Genomic DNA, 17359 nt, shown 5'->3' on the forward strand with positions numbered 1-17359 from the left:
AGCTGCTAAAATATTTACTCTGTGTTTCCAGGAGGAGACTCCACTCTTCCTAGCTGCTCGTGAAGGCAGCTTTGAAGCAGCAAAAATCCTGCTGGACCATTTTGCCAACCGAGACATCACGGACCACATGGACCGGCTGCCGCGGGACGTGGCCCAGGACCGGATGCACCACGACATCGTGCAGCTCCTCAATGAGTACAATGTGGCCCACAGCCCTGCCGGGCACCCGGGGGCCATGCTAAACTCTGCTCTCTCCCCTGTCATCTGTGGCCCCAACAGGTCCTTCCTCAACCTGAAACACGCGTCACTAAGCAAGAAGTCACGAAAACCGAATGCCAAAGGCATGCCCACCAGCCTCACCAAAGATGCAAAGAGGAGGAGGAAGAAGTCCCTCAGCGAGGGCAAAGGGCAGTTTTCAGAGAGCTCCGTGACCCTGTCACCGGTGGATTCCCTGGAGTCTCCCCACGCTTTTGCATCTGAACCAACCTCCTCTCCTGTGATGCCGTCACCAGGGGTGCTGCACTCGTCGCCCAGCTCGCTGCTGACAGCTCCGTCGGTGCAGGCCGCGCACACCATGTCCTTCTCCAACCTGCACGAGATGCAGCCCCTGGGCCGTGGCTCCGGCACGGTGCTGCCCTCCGTCAGCCAGCTGCTGTCTCAGCACAGAACCACCCCTCCCAACAGCGGGCTTGGCAGGCTGCGGCCAGGCAACGTCTCCAGCGAGTGGATGAACCGCATGGAGGTGAACGAGTCCCAGTACAACGAGATGTTCGGCATGGTGCCCCAGGTGATGCATTCCCACCCCAGCGTCTCTCAGCAGAGCGGCTTGGTTCAAGCGGACGCCAAGCACCTGGGGGTGTCCAGGGAGTCTTTGCCCCCCATCATGACTTTCCAGCTGGTTCCCAAGGGCAGCATAAACCAGCAAGCACTGCCGCAGCAGGCCCAGTCCAACTGCGCTCAGAACATGGCTGGCCCTCTTAGCTCCATGTACCAGATCCCAGATCTAGCCCAGCTGCCCAGCGCCTCGTTCTCCATGGCTGCCATCCCTCAGCAGGATGGGCAGGTGGCTCAGACGGTCCTCCCGGCCTACCACCAGTTCCAGAGCTCGATGGGGAAGTACCCCACGCCTCCCTCCCAGCACAGCTGCTACTCCTCGGCCACAGAACGGACTCCTAGCCACAACCGGCACTTACAAGGGGAGCACCCGTACCTGACTCCGTCACCCGAATCTCCGGACCAGTGGTCGAGCTCTTCCCCCCACTCTGCCTCTGACTGGTCTGACGTGGCCACCAGTCCCAGCAACAACCAGCGTGGGCCAGCGGCCGCCCACATGCCGGAGCAGCAGCGGAACAACATGCAGGTGTACGCCTGAAGGCTGCCCACGGTGCAGCCCTACTAAAGCGGACTCCAGAACTCATGAAGGTCTTCCAGGATGGAAATGAAGAACCATTTTAGTATCCAAGAGTCTTAATGAGCCCAGGATGTTCTTTCATTGGAGGGACTGTGGTCGCTGTAGACTTGTATGCTTTCATGCTAAATGGAGAACTGTAGAAGCTGGTGATGGAGAAGACCGGCTGGGTCACTTCTGACCAACTGGATGTGACTGCTGTCTGCACTGGATTCTCCAGTCTGCTTTTAAACACGTTCCACCGTTGCTTTGGGGAGACAGCTCTTCAGCTTAGTACATCTTGTGGTCATTTCTCCAGAAATTTAGCCAAAACCAGCTTTGTATCCTTATTTTGTTACTCCTCCTGTTACCCACGTAACCTCTCTCTGAAGCACCTTCTACTAGTTCTCCTCGAGTTCAAGTTGCCTTGTCTTGACACAGCTCAGAGCTGCACCCACATTCCTAGCCCCCCTCCTTCCCTCGTCCACTCTTGCTCAGCAAGCGAGCCGGACCTCCCAAAACACCTGCAGGTCAAGTGACACCTCCTGTCACGCAGCTTCACCCTTTCCTCTTCAGGAATCTTTGCCTTGTAGAGACCCACTAACACCCCTTAGCATTCTCACTGCCTGCTCCCCAGGTATTATGAGATTATATATACATATAGTCTTTTTAGGTTGTTTGTTTTGTTACTTGCCCTCCCAAAAACGCTGGTCTGACCTGGTCTTCCCACCACAGTGGCCCATGGGCCCATCTCTTCCCTGAGACACCCCTGACCATTTTGACACACTACCTTCCCCGTGCCCCCATCCTGCCAGGACTGTCCATGACTGCCTCCATGGGCTCCCATGCCAGAAGAGATGCACTGCAACTGATACAGGATACAGGCCTTTTGGGATGAGCACGAGTGTTTCAAAAACTGGTAACACAAGCTATCAGCGTTCTTGCACAGTAGTCCCCTCCCCTCCATCCAAGGGTGGCTGTGTGTCCTGTCCTCCAGATACCATATGCTGCCTCTTTATGGTATTAGCAACAAGTGCCAAACATGTGGTTACATGTTTGCGGTGTGTGTCCTTCTGCGTCAGGAACGACATCCAGCCCTTTGAGAAGTGTCCCTTTTGCTGCAGCCCTGGGTCACAGCTGCCTGTCCTCCCCTTGCAGCGCACGGAGGCCTCAGCACTGACTGCCCCGCAGGCCTCCAGGAGCTGGGCTGTGGCAGCAGACCAAATAGCTCAGAAAGCATTGCCTCCTGCAGCTTGGTGCACAGCTCTGGGGCTGTCCTCTGCCCTCAGCTCCAGCCTGAGCGGAGATTCCCCCAGCCCAGGTGGCCCGTGTGCTCTGTGGGACCATAGGGCCGCTCGTGGTGCGGCCGCCCCCATCGTTTGGAGCTGTGGCAGCCAGCTGGCACTGACCCTCGGCACACAGCCGCCCTTTCTGCTTTGTCCACAAGAGCAGCGCTTCTCCGAAGGGCTCCAGACCAGCCAGCAGCCGAAGTGAACATTGTGGGGATGGTTTGCTCCTACCTCTTCAGGGGAGTGCTGCAGACACGTCTTCCAAAGAGCTCGGGGTGCCGGCTGCTGCCAAAGGACTGAAGGCCGCTCCCCTGCGAGCCGCCATCCAACACTCTACCGTGTACAGTATTGTTTCTGCTCTTCCCTTCCATTCTAATCGAGAGTCAAACTTGCTTTGCTTTTTTTGTTTTGTTTTGTTTTCCAATTCTACCCAATGGTACATGAAGGCAGGGCCTCAGGAGGAGCTGGTTCCCGGGGCCGTAGCTTTGGGCTGAAGTTTTTAATTTTTAGCTGTGTGTGGAGCTGCCGCTTTTCCCGGCGCACACAGCATTCCCAGCACACTGGCTGCAGCGGGGCAGCTGACTCAGACCTCCAGGGGGTCTGTCCAGGTACACCTTTCACTGCAAATAATGAAGTGTTGCTACATCCATGCTAAAGAAACAAAGGGCTTTTGCTCATTAGCTCCAAATAACCAAGTGCCTTTTTATATATGTGGCTACCTTTTACATGATGAGTGCTTTCTGTGGAATGAAGCCAGTTCCGTGCCTGGCTGTTAATACAATGGCCCTCTGCCTTTCTTCTCTATTTTTTTTTAACTACTTGTAAAGATAATATCTCCTTAAGGTGGTATTTTATCTCGTAAGTTGTAGAGTAACCATTCACGCTGCAGCATTTTCCTATATTAATAATGGAAAATATTTGCTTATTTTTACATTTTTTATAAAAGTCTTTTATGGAAATAGTTGCTGCCAAATGTATAAGCAATTTTTATCCCCAGAATAAAAAGTATGTGCCCAGTGTTTGTGTGCTGCTGTTTTAATTTTGTTTTCCTGGCTACTGTGGCACAGCCACTGGCTTATAAATGAATCAGGAGTGCTCTGTCTCAGCACCACATGAAGCCCACCATGTAGCTCCACCCAGGGGAGCTGGAAGCAGCCTGGTGTGGGTGTAGCAGGTGGATTTTGGGTCTCTTGGCTTGCTGGGAAGGGGGGCAGTAAGCAGCAGCCAAGCAGCTGGGCATACTGGGAAGGATGGGGAGGGACTGGGATGGGTCCTTTCCTGGGCATTTTGGGTGAGAGCTCTTGCTTCCTGTGGGAGCCAGGGAAGGCTTTTAGGAAGGTGCTGAGCGAGTGTGGGCTGGGCAGTGGGGCTGTGGATTCACTCACTCTCTCAGGTCCAGCTTGCTGCCCTTGGCTGTTTCCTGCCCTCTCAGTAGGGAAGAGGACCCTCATCCCTGGAGCTGGGGCTGCCTCCCTGGCTTTGTCTCAGCAGCTGATGCATGGAATCCTTAAGGCTGGAACTGGAACAGACCCCTAAAATCATTGAGTTCAACCTTTAACCTGGCACTGCTGTGTTCACCCCTTAACCATGTTCCCAAATGCCACATACAAATGGGTTTGGAGCATTCCAGGGATGGTGATTCTATCTCTTTCTGGGCAGCCTGATCCAATGCCTGACTGCCCTTTCATTGACAAAATTTTCCCTCGTATCCTGTCTAAACCTCCCGTGGTGCAACCTGAAGCCATTTCCTCTCATGCTATTGCTTCTTACCTGGGAGAAGAGGCCAACCCCCACCTGTCTACTGCCTCCTCTCAGGTTGTTGTAGAGAGTGATAAGGTCCCCCCGAGCCTCCATTTCTGCTAAGAGCATGAAGATGTGTGATTCTCCAGCCCCTGAAACGGGGAATCACCCCTCCTCTGTGCTGGTCTCAGGCTTGGAGAGTTTGACTTGAGCAATCAGAAAACAATAGCAGTAGCTACTGAGCTGTGTTTGCAGCACAGAGGTGCCACTGAAGCCTTGGGCTGTCCTGGTGCTCACCTGGCTCTTCTCCAGCTCTTGTTGTGGACTCAGATGGAGCCAGTAGCTGAGTTACGGTGCTGAGCTGGGGTAAAGTTGCTGGGGGCATTTTAAGGGTTTAATATTCAAACAGAGTGCAGCTCCTTTATCTCCTGGTAGAGCCAGCTGGGCGAGTCCAAACCTCCGGGAGGCATTCATCCACGTTCTCCCACAGCTTGCACATCTGTGCCAAAGTTTAGCAAGCTCTGCTGAGCCCCTGGCACAGCAGCATCGAGCTCCCTGGTGCTCAGGCTGAGACTTGAAGCTGTCTGCTGGGGCTGCTCCTGCCTCCTCCCCAGCCCAGCATGGCCAGGGGCTTGTGGAAACTTGCTGTGCTGCATCCAAACTGAACCATCCAGGCAGGGAGCTGCCACGTCCCTTATCTCACTGAGGAGTAGTGGAGGAGCCTCAGGCTCTTTGGGGGAGATTTTTCTCTGTTTTTCCATAAATCAAGGGTGGAGTCCTGTTTTCTGGGGAGTTGTTGTGTTTGCAGGGTTTTGCCATTGATCGCAGCAGCTGATGTGTGGCAGGTTGTTTCTTTCAGAAGTAATAGCAGGCAGCAGCTGTGTTTGGACACGAGAAGGTCTCACCCCAGAGGATGCCTAGCAAGCAGCAGCAGCTCTATCCCGCTGTGTGGGTGAAGGAGAGGGGCCTCATCCTCCTCCCTTCCCGGGGCAGAAGCCAGACCTGCCCCTGCATGCCGACAGGGAGCTGCTCCCTGTGGTTGTAGCAGCGTTCACTGGCTGCATATTTCAGCAAATGCTGCAGCAGAGGAGAGCCCGTGGCAGTCCCTGGGCTGTGCAAGGCTTGAGCCTGACACAAAGCTCTCCATGTGGGGGGAAGCAGGGCTCAGCCCTGGGTCTGGATCCTCTGCAGGTCACACTAATGCTGCTGAGCACCAGGCCCTCAAGGGGGGGAGCTCCCTCCTTCCCACCAGCCTCCACCAAGGGTTTTGGGGAGGGAGAGCCAGGCATTGGCCGGAGCTGGCAGCAGCAGGATGATCTTTCAAAGCCGCTCTGGTCCATCAGGAGCCAGCAAAGTGATGCTGCAGAGCAGCGTGGTGGCAGCAGGAACGTGGAGAACTCCACAGGTGCAGAGGGCACCCGGGGCGAGGAGCAAGGACCGTGGCAGAGAGGGCTGTGCCAGACCTTGCCGAAGGGCTCCAGCTGCTGGGCCCGGAGCTCATCCCCGTGGCTCCATGCCGGCAGCAGCCTCCCCGGGCTGGGGCTGCAGGGAGCCTCCGGGGCAGGGGCAGCGGGGGCTCTGCTGCGGGAGCGGCCCCTTCCTCCCGGAGGGACACACAGGGACGAGGGCTTGCGTCACGGCCGGGCCCGAGGGCTGGGCATCCTCCCCGCTATCTGATGGCACCTCCAGCCCCCGGCTGCAGGCTGTTCCCACATCCCGGCGTCCCATCCCGCTCGCAAACATCCCCCGGCAGTTCAAACAAGGGCGGTGTGTGGGTGACGCATGGCACAGCCGGGCAGGGTGCGGGGCTCGGCCGGGTGCCATCCCCTGGTTGGGGACACGGGCAGTGCCAGGGGGTCGGACCCACCGCAGGGTCCCGCTGGTGGCAGGGATGCCCTGCCCGGGATCGGGGATCACCCCCGGGCTCACCCCCGCCAGCCCTCGGGCGAGGCAGGGCTGGCCCAGTGGGCATCCCTGCCAGGTGCCAGGCTGCTCGGGGCAGGAAGATTGTATCTGTGTCACGGGAGCAATTAATGATGATTGCAGGGGATTTATTGACCAACTAGGACAGGTTCTTCCTGTCTGTTTCTGGAGATATGTTAAATGCAAACAGACTGGAGATCTGGGCAATTTTCCATTAAAGTGGGGGGGGGATGGAGGGAGGTCAGCAGTAATATTTTTATGGTGAGAATCACCTGAGTAGGGCAAACAGATGCGGGTGAGCACCAGGCTATAAAGGGCAGCTCCCCTCCTCTCCCGTCCCAGTGACTCGCCACAAGCCGCTATTCCTCACCATCCGGACAACAGGTGAGGAAGAGGAGCCTCGCAAGGCAGCTGGGGCCTCGGGATGCTCAGAGCTGGCTCGCGGGCAAACAAGAGCTGGTGCCTGTCCCTGGCTGCTCCTGTGGGAGCCGAGCTCTGCTCTCGCTGGATGGGGCAGGCTATGATGCTGCATTTTTCAGCCCTGCGTTGACTTTTGTCGCTGCTTCTTTGAGGGGAAGACAAGCTGAATCTGCAAATCGGCCCCGGTGCCCAGGGATTAGCCCAGATAAAGGGGAACTGCGCTGATGTGGCCGATTTGCCTCTCCAGCCTGGGCAGCGCTACGAGCTCAGGGCGTGCAAACGCCGCCATGCACGCAGTGCCTGCAGCCCCACCTGTGCCACTGCCTGGCTGGGGTCCCGTGTCCGCCACAGCGCCCTCCCCTTGTCCCCACAGAGCAGCTGGGCTCTCCCGGGTGTCTCCTGCCGAGTCTGGGACTGCTGGGGCCAGGACAATCTGCTGCCAGTGTGGGCTGGGGACTCCCAGCCATGCCTGGGGCACGGAGTGCAGAAATGGGGCAGTGCCCTGTGCCGGGGGGCAGACAGGGAGCCACAGCCTGTCATCTCCTCCGGGCAGCCCAAGGGGGCCAGGCGGGCGGGTTTGCACTCTCTGAGCACAGGTAGCATCCTCTGTCCCCAGGGGACCCTGTGTGACCCTCCCGAGCCTTTACAGGAAGCAAGGAGGATGGCGGCTGCGGCCAGACTCGCCCTCCTGCTGCTGGGCTGCGCGGGGCTCCTGCGGCCGGTCGGTGAGTGCCAGGGCTCGGGGGGCAGGGGGGAGCCCCGCTCCTCTCCAGGCAGTGGTGCCGGCTGTCCTCATCCCTGCCCGCCGCTCTCCCCAAGCAGGCGGCAGGTACATAGGCTACTGCCCCGACGGCTGGTCCTACTACCTGCTCAGCTGCTTCAAATACTTCCCCGAGTCCCGGAGCTGGGACGAGGCTGAGGTAAGCGCAGCGGGGTACACAGGGGAACAGGGCCCCCCCCCGTCTCCCCGAGGCGCCCCGGCACTGACACCTCTCCCCGCAGAGTCGGTGCCAGGACGTCGAGAAAGGCGCCCACCTGGCGTGGGTGGAGAATGCCCACGAGGCAGCCACCATGCGGAGAATCATCTCCTACTACCAGAGTGTGCAGCCCGTCTGGATTGGACTGCAAAAGAGCAAAGAGGTGAGGTGTGGGCGGCAGGGCTGATGGGGGCCTGGGGGACAGCAGGGCCGTGCCTCTGAACCCCCCTCGCCCTGCACAGAGCCAGTCCTGGCAGTGGACGAGTGGGAAGGAGTACAGTGCCACCAGTGAGGTGCCCGGGAACGGTGCCCGCGGGGGGAGCTGCGCCGCGCTGACACATCACAGCGGTGAGTGCCCGGTCCCTGCACCCACCCCAGCGCCCGGGCTGGCGGCACTGCCCTGCCCCGTCCTCTTGCCGGTCCCCATCCCCTCCAGGGCTGCGGTGGCCACAGCTGGTCCCGTCCTCGCCGTGGCCCCGCCAGCCCCCTGCCTGTCTCTCCCGCAGATTTTGCCGTGTGGTCCAGCGCCGACTGCTCCCAGCAGCATCACTTCATCTGCAAGTTCAACCCCTTGCACTGAGCACAGCCCTGGCCCGCGGCGGACCCCGCGCTGGCGGCGTTCCTCCCGTGCCACCTCCGTGTCTCTCCCCGCAACTCCTATAAATGCATCTTATAAAAAAAGAAGCATGCAAGTGCTGTGTGAGCCTGGTGCTGGTGCAAAGCCCTGGGCTGCTCCGTGAGAGAGAGAGAGACGGGCTCTGCCCCGGCTCCCCGAGCTTCCCGGCTTCCAGAGGTTTCTGCTCTGCCGGTGCGGGCAGAGCTGCTCGGGGATGAGTCCCCTGGAGCTGCGGGGACCATCGCTCTCCTGGCTGAGCACTCGCGTTTGCTCATACCAGCCCTCGGGTGCCAAACACCACGGGCGTCCCTGGGGAGCAGGTGGGGGGACAGGAGTGTCCCCAGAGTGCAGACACAGAGACCTGGGACACAGATGTGGGTGGGGACGGGAGCTGTGATGGGTGTGCAGGCATGGGGACAGGTGGTCCCCCAGGTGCAGACAGCTCCACAGGGATCCGGGGCCTGCAACACGGCCCCATGGCCATGTTGACAGCAGCACCGGGACCAAAGGTCCCTTTTGTGCCACTGTTATCTGGCCACGGGCATCACGTGGCTGTTTGCTCTGCTGCTTTGAAGATGGCTCTGCCCCCACCCAGCTCATGGGTTTTTGCCCCTCCAGAGCTGCGGCACGTGTCAGGAGTGGACGGTGCCGGCCCCAGAGCCCGGCCGCCCTCTGCTCCCTGCCCGGGCCCGCGGGGGCGGCGGGGAGGCCGCGCAGTGACCACAGCGAGCCCGGCACCGGAGCTCCCCTGCCCCAGGGCAGCCGGGGCTGCGGGACAGCCCGTGCCGCTGCTCAGCCCCGGCTCCGGCTCCGTGTCCCCGGGTTTTGGGGCACACGAGACGGAGACACCTCGCAGGCTCCCCCCTCTGAAGCTGCGCTGCCCCTGCTGCGTTGGCTGGCGCTCGGTGACCTTTGAGCGCCAGGGTCCGGCAGGCTGATAAAGGCCGGGAGGGCTGTGCCGAGCTGCCCACGCAGTTTATAAAAGCACTACGCAAGGCCCATCCCGCTGTCCACCTGTCCGGCCGGCCATCCCTCTGTCCGCGCAGCGGCCGGGGTGAAGATGCTGCGCTTGGTCGGGCGCACCGCACGTTGCTGGGGGGCGAGGTGGGCACTGCCCGGGCCGGAGCGGGCACCCCGGGGCACCCAGCACCCCGCGGCCTGGCAGAGGGCATGGTGAGCACCCATGTGGATCGGGGGGCTGGAGACACAACCAGGGTAGGGCTGGGGAGCTGGCTGAGCTCTTAAACCTTGCTGGGCAAGGGGAGCCTCTCCCTCCTCCCTGCAGCACTGCAGGCACAAGGAGCTACCAGGGATCTGGGGTGCTCCCAGCCTGGGCTGCTTGCTGGTGGCATCTCTGCAGGGCCACCCTCTGTGCCCAAGGCTGCCACAGGATTGCTGCCACGTTCTGTCCCACAGCCTCTCCAGTGCTGCTGGGACAGGTGCCTGGCCCAAGGACGTGGGCATCCTGGCCCTGGAGGTGTACTTCCCTGCCCAGTACGTGGATCAGGAGGAGCTGGAGAGGTTTGATGGCGTGGAGGCCGGCAAGTACACGCGGGGCCTGGGCCAGAAGCAGATGGGCTTCTGTGCTGCCCACGAGGACATCAACTCCCTGTGCCTGACCGTGGTGCAGCGGCTGGTGGAGCGCGGGCGCCTCTCCTGGGACGCCATCGGCCGCCTGGAGGTGGGCACCGAGACCGTCATCGACAAATCCAAGGCTGTCAAGACCGTCCTCATGCAACTTTTCCATGACTCTGGCAACACTGATGTGGAGGGCATTGACACCACCAACGCCTGCTACGGGGGCACAGCCTCGCTCTTCAATGCAGCTGCCTGGGTGGAGTCCAGTGCCTGGGATGGTGAGTACAGGCAGGGCCATGCCGTGGGGCTGGGCACTGGGTGGGTGCCGTGAAAAAGGGAAGGAGGCAGGAGGTGGCCTGAAACCCAAAGATGCTCCAACTGCAAAGGGAGCCACTGCACCTCCAGGCTCTCCATCACCCCTGTTTCTTGCCCATCTTGGTGCGACACACAAGATGGGAACACAAAAGGGCCATGGGATGGAGGCTTCTACTCTCTGGTGGCCCTGCCAGTCGCTCTGTCCTCCCCCAGGTCGCTATGCCGTGGTGGTGTGCGGGGACATCGCCGTCTACGCCACAGGGAACGCGCGGCCCACGGGAGGTGCCGGTGCCATCGCCATGCTGGTGGGACCCAACGCCCCGCTGGTGCTGGAGAGAGGTCGGTGCCATGAGGCCCTGGGGGTGGCGAGCCGATGGGTGCTGTCCCTGGGGGCCGTGCATCCATGTCCCAGCCTTGGGCAGAGCTGCTCAGCCAGACCCTGCTGGGTATTCCAGGATGCTGGCTAGCCACATCCCTGTGAGCACCATGGAGTGACTCAGGGAGGCTGCTCCAGGATTCCAGGGATGGCACAGCAGGCAGCACCCCTGGGTGTTTGCCACCGGGTTGGGGTCTCCCCATGCTCTCTGACAGCTGGCTCTCCCCGTGCCCCCAGGCCTGCGTGGAACCCACATGGAGCACGCCTACGACTTCTACAAGCCCAATCTGTCCTCTGAGTACCCAGTGGTGGACGGGCAGCTCTCCATCCAGTGCTACCTGCGGGCGCTGGACCGCTGCTACGCCGTGTACCGACGGAAGGCACAGACCCAGTGGCAGCAGGGTGAGTGGCAGAGCCCCTGAGGTGCCCAGCACAGCCCCCTGCATACTGATGGCCCCGTGTTGCCTCCCAGCTGGCATCCAGAGGCCCTTCACCCTCGATGACTTCAAGTACATCATCTTCCACTCGCCCTTCTGCAAGCTGGTGCAGAAGTCGGTGGGGCGGCTGCTGCTGAACGACTTCTTGGCCTGCCCCAACCCTGACACAGCCTCCGGCCTCTACAAGGGGCTGCAGTCCTTCCGGTGGGTCCCTGTGCTCTGTCCCCATCCCCCAGCCCAGCCAGGCATGTGCTGCTCTGGGGTTCCAGCTGGTCTCTCTCTGGGCAGTGGTGTGAAGCTGGAGGACACCTACACCAGCAAGGAGGTGGAGAAGGCATTCCAGGCTGCCAGCCAGGACATCTTCAACCAGAAGACGAAGCCCTCTCTGCTCCTCTCTTCCCGCAACGGCAACATGTACACACCATCCATGTATGGCTGCCTGGCCTCCCTCCTGTCCCAGTGAGTCCCCCAAAACGCTGGCTTGGGGAGAGGGAGGAGGTGATTTTGGGGAGGGCACTCCCTGTCTGGATAGAGGAGCAGAAGTCATCTCCCAGCCCTCATCTCTCCCTGCCTCAACAGGACCTGATCCTTTCATTGCACACAACCCCCAGTGTGGATGCATCCTGCTCCAGGCCATTTCCCTGCCAGACTTTTCATCCCAGCTTGCTGGATCTGGGCCAGTGCCTAAAGTCCCTCTGTCATCACTGGGAGGAGGAAAACCCCTTGTTGTCATGCCCAGTAGAATGAGTGACCCCATGAGAAAGGAGTCATGGGAACAGATAGGCTCTGAGGGGAACAAAAGCCTTGTCCTGGGGCTCCCTGGCACCACCACACTCCAGGGCTACGCTCCCTCAGAAATGTGGCCCCAAGGATCTGCCTGCCTACAAAGCAGGCAGCCCCCTACACTGCTGCCACAGCCCTGTATCCCCATCTCCCCCTCAGCCCAAATGTCCTGTAACCCCCTCACCTCTTGCTTCAGGTGCTCAGCACGGGACCTGGCTGGCTCCCGGATCGGTGCCTTCTCCTACGGCTCAGGACTGGCAGCCAGCATGTTCTCCTTCCGTGTCTCGCAGGATGCAGCCCCAGGTGGGCCCCAGGGGACAGGGGGGCTGGGGAAGGGAGGGCAGCATGGGGCTGTCAGTGCTGCCATCTCACACACGGGGTGCCCCTTGCAGGCTCCCCCCTGGACAAGCTGGTGTCCAGCCTGGCTGACCTGCCCGCTCGCCTGGACGCCCGCAAGCGCGTGGCCCCGCAGGACTTTGCCGAGATCATGAAGCGGCGGGAGGAAACCCATCACTTGGGTGAGTGGCGCTGGGGGATGTGAGCCTGCCCTGCTGGGACCCCACAGCACCCCTGAGCATCACTGCCCTCTCCCTGCAGCTGACCATGCTCCCCACGGCTCCCAGGCGGATCTCTTCCCCGGAACCTGGTACCTGACACGGGTGGATTCCAAGTACCGCCGCGAATATGCCAGGAAGCCCATCTAGAGTGGGATCACCAGAGTGGTGAGCCCTGGGGAGGGGGATGCTCTCTTTCCCCCTGTTCATTCCCCGCATCTGGGGCTGGTCTGTGTGGGAAAGTTCCCTTTGTATGGAGGGGAATGGCCAGCAGTGGCTCGGGCCCCAGAGCTGCTGGAGATGGCAGCAATCTTCTGCAAACACCTGGGCAGTGCAGAGGAATAAAGGTGTGGATGGGAGGGGGCAGCAGCCCAGCTCTGGCTCCTGGTCTTGAATCGTCTCCTCCCACCCCCGGTCCTTCCCAATTAACAACCACCAGGTCTGGATCACAGCTGCTTAGGGGATTTGTTCCATGGCCACCTACCCTGTTAGACATGGGAGTTTGCCCTGACAGTCTGGGACTCAAGTAAGCCTCAGCCTCCCAGTCACCAGTTTATGGGGGCAAGATGGCATTTTCCTCATGATGTCATTAAACTGAAACCTCCTCATGGTAAAACCCGTGGGCAGGAGGGCACAGGCAACACAGTGGCTCACGGGGGGGCTCGTGCCCCTTGCAGTGCTGCTCTCTGGGCCATGTCCCATCACGGGACTGTGGCCAGACAAGACCTCAGCAACCACAGGAACCTTTGCACACTTCAGCAAACAGCAGCAGAGCCAGGGAGCAGCAGGGGCAGGAGGGAGGGGGTTTGGGGTTGAGGACAAAGGACCACACAAGGCACCGCATGCTCTCTCCTTCTAGACCCTTTATTGAACATGGGGCCACCCCAAACCCACTGTGGGGCTCAGGGGTGGCCATGTGCAATGCTTCCCCCGCTGGGGAGGGCCCAGATGCTGTGGCTGTGGGGAGAGTCCTGGTCAGCAGTCAGGGTCTACGGCAGGTGGAGCTGGAAGATTTCTGTGACCCGTGGCTTTAGCTCCCCGAGGCTGGGCAGGGGGGCTGAGAGCCCCACAACGCTCCACTGCTCCCCTGCCACCGTGCTGGAGCTGTGGTAGGACAGGAGCTGGGCCCCTGCCTTGCTCAGCAGCCCTGGAGGGGAGCACAGGAATGAGGGATCACAGGCTGCCCCACTGCCCCAGCACCCAGCAGGGAGCTGAGCCTCTGCTCACCCCAATCCCCTGGCTCAGAGGTCCGTGATGCCATTTCTTCCTCCAGCCCAAGTCCTTTGCTCAAAATCACACAACCCCCGGCCCAAACCCTCCATCCATCCATCCATCCATCCATCCATCCATCCATCCATCCATCCATCCAGGCACCATCTGCTGCAGCAGGGGCGCAGCTCTAGGTCAGGTGTGGGGGTTCCCCAGGCTGTCCCTGCAGCTCAGGGCTGGCACAGGCACTCACCGGTCAGCGTGGCCAGAGCACTGCTGTCAGAGGCTTTGGCTCTGTAGATGAGGAGAGGGCCGGACAGTGGGGCTGGCAGCTTGAAGGTGGCCCCATTGATCTGCCGCAGGACTGGGGTGCTGCCCTGCACCGTCCCCGTCACCTGGTGTGGGGTGCCCTGCAGGGACACCTGCACCAGCCCCGTGCTGCTGTCGGGCTCGGGGGCCACATCGCTGTGGGTGGTTGTGACCTGCCAGGGAGACACAGCCACTCAGTGCCCAGATCCTCGTGTGGCTGGGGCAGGGAAGGGATGTCCTTGGGAGCACACCAGGGAACACCCAGCCTCAGTGCTGCATTAGCAGCACGGTAGGGTGTCCCAAGGTTCACACTGCTTGCTGGGGAAGGCACACCAGGCTGGGCTGCAGAGCCCGGGTGTCCACGCACCTTCAGCCCAGCCTCCTGGGCCAGCAGCGCGGCATTCACCAGGGTCACCTCCTTCTGTGTCCCTCCAGCCAGCATGCCCGCGGCCACAGCAGGTGTCAGGTAACTCCCAGCCTCCTTCAGAGGTGTCCCTGGGATGCAGGGAGGAGGCGTGCATGAGCCAGCAGCAGAGAGGTCAGGCCTGCAGTGGAGTGGCCAGCCTGGGGCTGGTCCTTCCACTCACCCAAATCCATCCACACACCCATCCCTGCACACTCTAGGGCTCCAATCTCACTGTTAATCACCTTCCTGTCTATCTGTTCTCTTGCCTGCCCATTGTAGTCCCCACACCCAGGCTCACCTAGGGTGCAGACCTGCATGCTGCCCTGCATTTGCTTGCCCACTGTGCACAGCACTGTGCCCAGGGCCCTGGCCAGGGCGATCCAGGGCTTGGTCTGGGGTGAAAAAGCCTTGCTGAGAGCCTGCCCATTAACCTGCAGGAGAGAGTGAGCAGTGAGAACCTGCCAGAGATCCCCCATGGAGCACTGCTCCCAGTGTCCCCATGGGTTTACAGCTAGGGTAGCTGAGGCACGGAGCTCAGGTGCTGCAGGGCACTCACGACGCCGGTCAGCCCCTTCCCCGTGGCCATGTCCACAATCTGCATGGCGATTTCCTTGCCACAGCGGCTCTGTGCCTCCCGTGTACTGGCACCCAGGTGTGGGCAGGAGATGACATTGGGGTGGTTCACCAGGTCACGGTCCTTTGGGGGCTCCTGCAGACACAGTTCCATCCTGCCATCAGCTCCCAGCACCCACCTGGGAGCTCGGAGCAGGGGGCATTTACCTCACCTCCTTTGCAAGGAGAGAAGCTGAGGGCTGTTCCTGGTCCCAGCCCCACAGGGTTTGCTAGGCTGCTTTGGGCAAAATTAAGGTGGTGCTGGGAGAGAGCCATGCTCAGGAGGTCCCCACAGCCCCACTCACCTGTGTGAAGACATCAAGGGCAGCTCCACCACACTGCCCTGACTGCAGCGCCCGCAGCAGTGCGCCCTCGTCCACGATGCCACCGCGGGCACAGTTCACCACCTGCACGCCACGGCGGCACTTGGCAAAGGTGCTGTCGTTCAGGAGCCCTGCAGAAGGAGGGCTGTGAGCAGAAGGGGGCTGCCCCAGCTCTCCCCAAACCTCCCTGTGACCGTGACCATGCCTGCTCCATACCCGTGGTGGAGGGCAGCAGCGGCGTGTGCACCGTGATGAAGTCGCAGCGGGGCCAGATCTGCTCCAGCGGCAGCTGCTCCACACCAAAGGTGGCTGAGACATCGGGGGTGATGATGGGGTCGTAGCCGATGGTCTGAGGCAGAGCAGGCACTCACTCTTACAGCCTGGCACGGTGGCTCTGGCCAGGTGAGGAAGGTCGATGCTCCCCAGCGTTCCTCCCTGCCCCATCTCCTCACCTTCATGCCAAAAGCCTGCATGCGAGTGGCCACCTCCCTGCCGATGCGTCCCAGCCCCAGCACGGCCAGCGTCTTCCCGTTCAGCTCCATGCCCATGTACTGGGGAGTACAGGGAGAGTGAGCGAGCACACCCCACACGGACACCCCCACCCAGAGGTGCTTCACTGCCTCCTACCTTCTTACGGTCCCACTTGCCCTCCTTCATGGAGGCAGCTGCCTGCGGGATCTGCCTAAAAGGGAGGCGGTGGTCAGTGTGGGGTAGGGGGCTGTAGGACACACCTGTCTGCATCCTGCCTTGTGCTCACCTGGCCAGACACAGGATCATCCCACAGGTGAGCTCGGCGGCGCTGAGGCTGTTCCCAGTGGGTGTGCTGGGGATGGAGAGGGGTGTCACTGGTGTGAGTCCCCCGGGCTGACAGGGATCTGTGCCCCATGAGGATGGAGGCACATAGGGAGCTGCCAGGGGCGCCATGGGTGGGGAGGGCACCCTACTGAACTCTCCCCGGCCTCCCCAGGATCACGGGCACGGATGTCCCCACACTCCTGCTCTTACTTCATGACCAGGACGCCTTTCCTGGTGGCTGCCTCCACGTCCACATTATCCACGCCGGTGCCGGCTCTGCCCACCACCTGCAGCCTCTCTGCCGCCTCCAGCACCTCGGCCGTGACTTTGGTGGCCGAGCGGACGATGAGCCCATCGCAGTCCTAAGGGGTGACAGACACGGCGAATGGGACCAGGGTCGGGGCCATTGCCCCGGGTGGGTGACGGGACGGGGACAGCCGCCGCCGGGGTCCGGGACCGGCCGTGCGAAACCGGCCGCGCTCTTGCATCAGACGGGAGGCGGGGAGCGGTCGAAGGGGTCCGCTGCCACCCGGGACCGCCGGCCTGCAGCTGTGCCCACCCAGCCACGCACTCACCCACCCAGCCACGCGTGGGTGCAGCCCTGCCTCACCCGGATCTCCCGCAGCAGCTCCTCCTTGCTCAGCCCGGGCTTCTCCTGCACGCGGAGCCCGCCGGCCTGCAGGATCTCCCGGCAGCAGGGGTCCAGGCTCTCGCTGATCAGCACTTTCTGCAGCTTGCCCAGGGCCATGGCGGGAGCGGGGCGGCGGCACGGGGAGGGACGGGACGGGACGGGACGGGGGTGCCGGCTCTCTCCGCACGCCACCGAGAGGCTGCTGCTGCCCCTCCGCCGCGCTAAAAGAGCTGCGAGCGGTCACGTTTTTCGGGCTCATTGGGTCCCGTCTCCATAATCCCACCTCCTTCCCTTCCCCTCCCCGCCCCAGCCCGCCCGGTCCCCCCCTCATCCCCCCCGCCCCCGGGGGGAGGGAAGGAGGGAGGAGGCGAGGGGTGCGGGGCCAGGTCTGGGCCGGGTCCCCCAGCAGACCCAGAGAAAAGGAAGGAGGGGCCCTGCCAGGACCCCGTGGGTCAGGGAGCCACGAAAACCGGGGCCAGCCTGTCCCGACCCTGCCTCAGTTTCTCCGTCCCGCATGACAGCTCGGTAAGGCAGGAGGGGGACGGCAGTGGCAGCCGCGATGGCGTGGGTGGCTGGGGGTGCCGCTGGCAGGGAGCAGCCCAGCCCATGGCGAGCCCAGACACGGCCTCCCCAGCTCGCCCAGGAATGGGGGTTCCCCAGACCCCACAGCTCAGAGGTG

At 61.6% G+C, this 17359-nt stretch overlaps 4 protein-coding genes across 4 annotated transcripts in view; 3 read left to right on the plus strand and 1 right to left on the minus strand.

The window, feature by feature from the left end:
• Positions 1-3693, plus strand: part of NOTCH2 (notch receptor 2) — an 89215-nt gene extending 85522 nt beyond the window's left edge. Inside the window, exon 33 of the mRNA XM_054638447.2 lies at positions 32-3693. Coding sequence (XP_054494422.2) covers positions 32-1372 — 1341 coding nt within the window. The 3' untranslated portion in view covers positions 1373-3693. The remainder of the gene's footprint in view (positions 1-31) is intronic.
• Positions 3694-6092: 2399 nt separating this feature from the next.
• On the plus strand, positions 6093-8380 carry REG4 (regenerating family member 4). The gene is given in 9 exon segments (XM_077182690.1): positions 6093-6139; positions 6141-6187; positions 6629-6660; positions 6663-6723; positions 7413-7484; positions 7582-7679; positions 7762-7899; positions 7979-8084; positions 8243-8380. Coding segments are annotated over 9 exon segments (675 nt in total). The 3' UTR covers positions 8317-8380.
• A 1014-nt stretch (positions 8381-9394) lies between these two features.
• On the plus strand, positions 9395-12545 carry HMGCS2 (3-hydroxy-3-methylglutaryl-CoA synthase 2). The gene is made up of 9 exons (XM_054638489.2): positions 9395-9525; positions 9769-10208; positions 10459-10584; positions 10859-11023; positions 11094-11262; positions 11347-11517; positions 12038-12144; positions 12234-12359; positions 12439-12545. The coding sequence occupies exons 1-9, from the start codon at positions 9413-9415 to the stop codon at positions 12543-12545; spliced, it is 1524 nt and encodes a 507-aa protein (XP_054494464.1). The 5' UTR covers positions 9395-9412.
• A 698-nt stretch (positions 12546-13243) lies between these two features.
• Positions 13244-16896, minus strand: PHGDH (phosphoglycerate dehydrogenase). Its single transcript, XM_054638393.2, has 12 exons — positions 16660-16896; positions 16260-16411; positions 16012-16077; positions 15882-15936; positions 15707-15805; positions 15471-15603; positions 15237-15385; positions 14876-15028; positions 14618-14750; positions 14281-14408; positions 13858-14086; positions 13244-13542 (listed from the first exon to the last, which is right to left on the minus strand). The coding sequence occupies exons 1-12, from the start codon at positions 16795-16797 to the stop codon at positions 13385-13387; spliced, it is 1593 nt and encodes a 530-aa protein (XP_054494368.2). The 5' UTR covers positions 16798-16896; the 3' UTR covers positions 13244-13384.
• Positions 16897-17359: the final 463 nt, after the last annotated feature.

Source organism: Agelaius phoeniceus, chromosome 8, assembly GCF_051311805.1.
Source record: "Agelaius phoeniceus isolate bAgePho1 chromosome 8, bAgePho1.hap1, whole genome shotgun sequence".
NCBI classification, from domain to species: Eukaryota; Metazoa; Chordata; class Aves; order Passeriformes; family Icteridae; genus Agelaius; species Agelaius phoeniceus.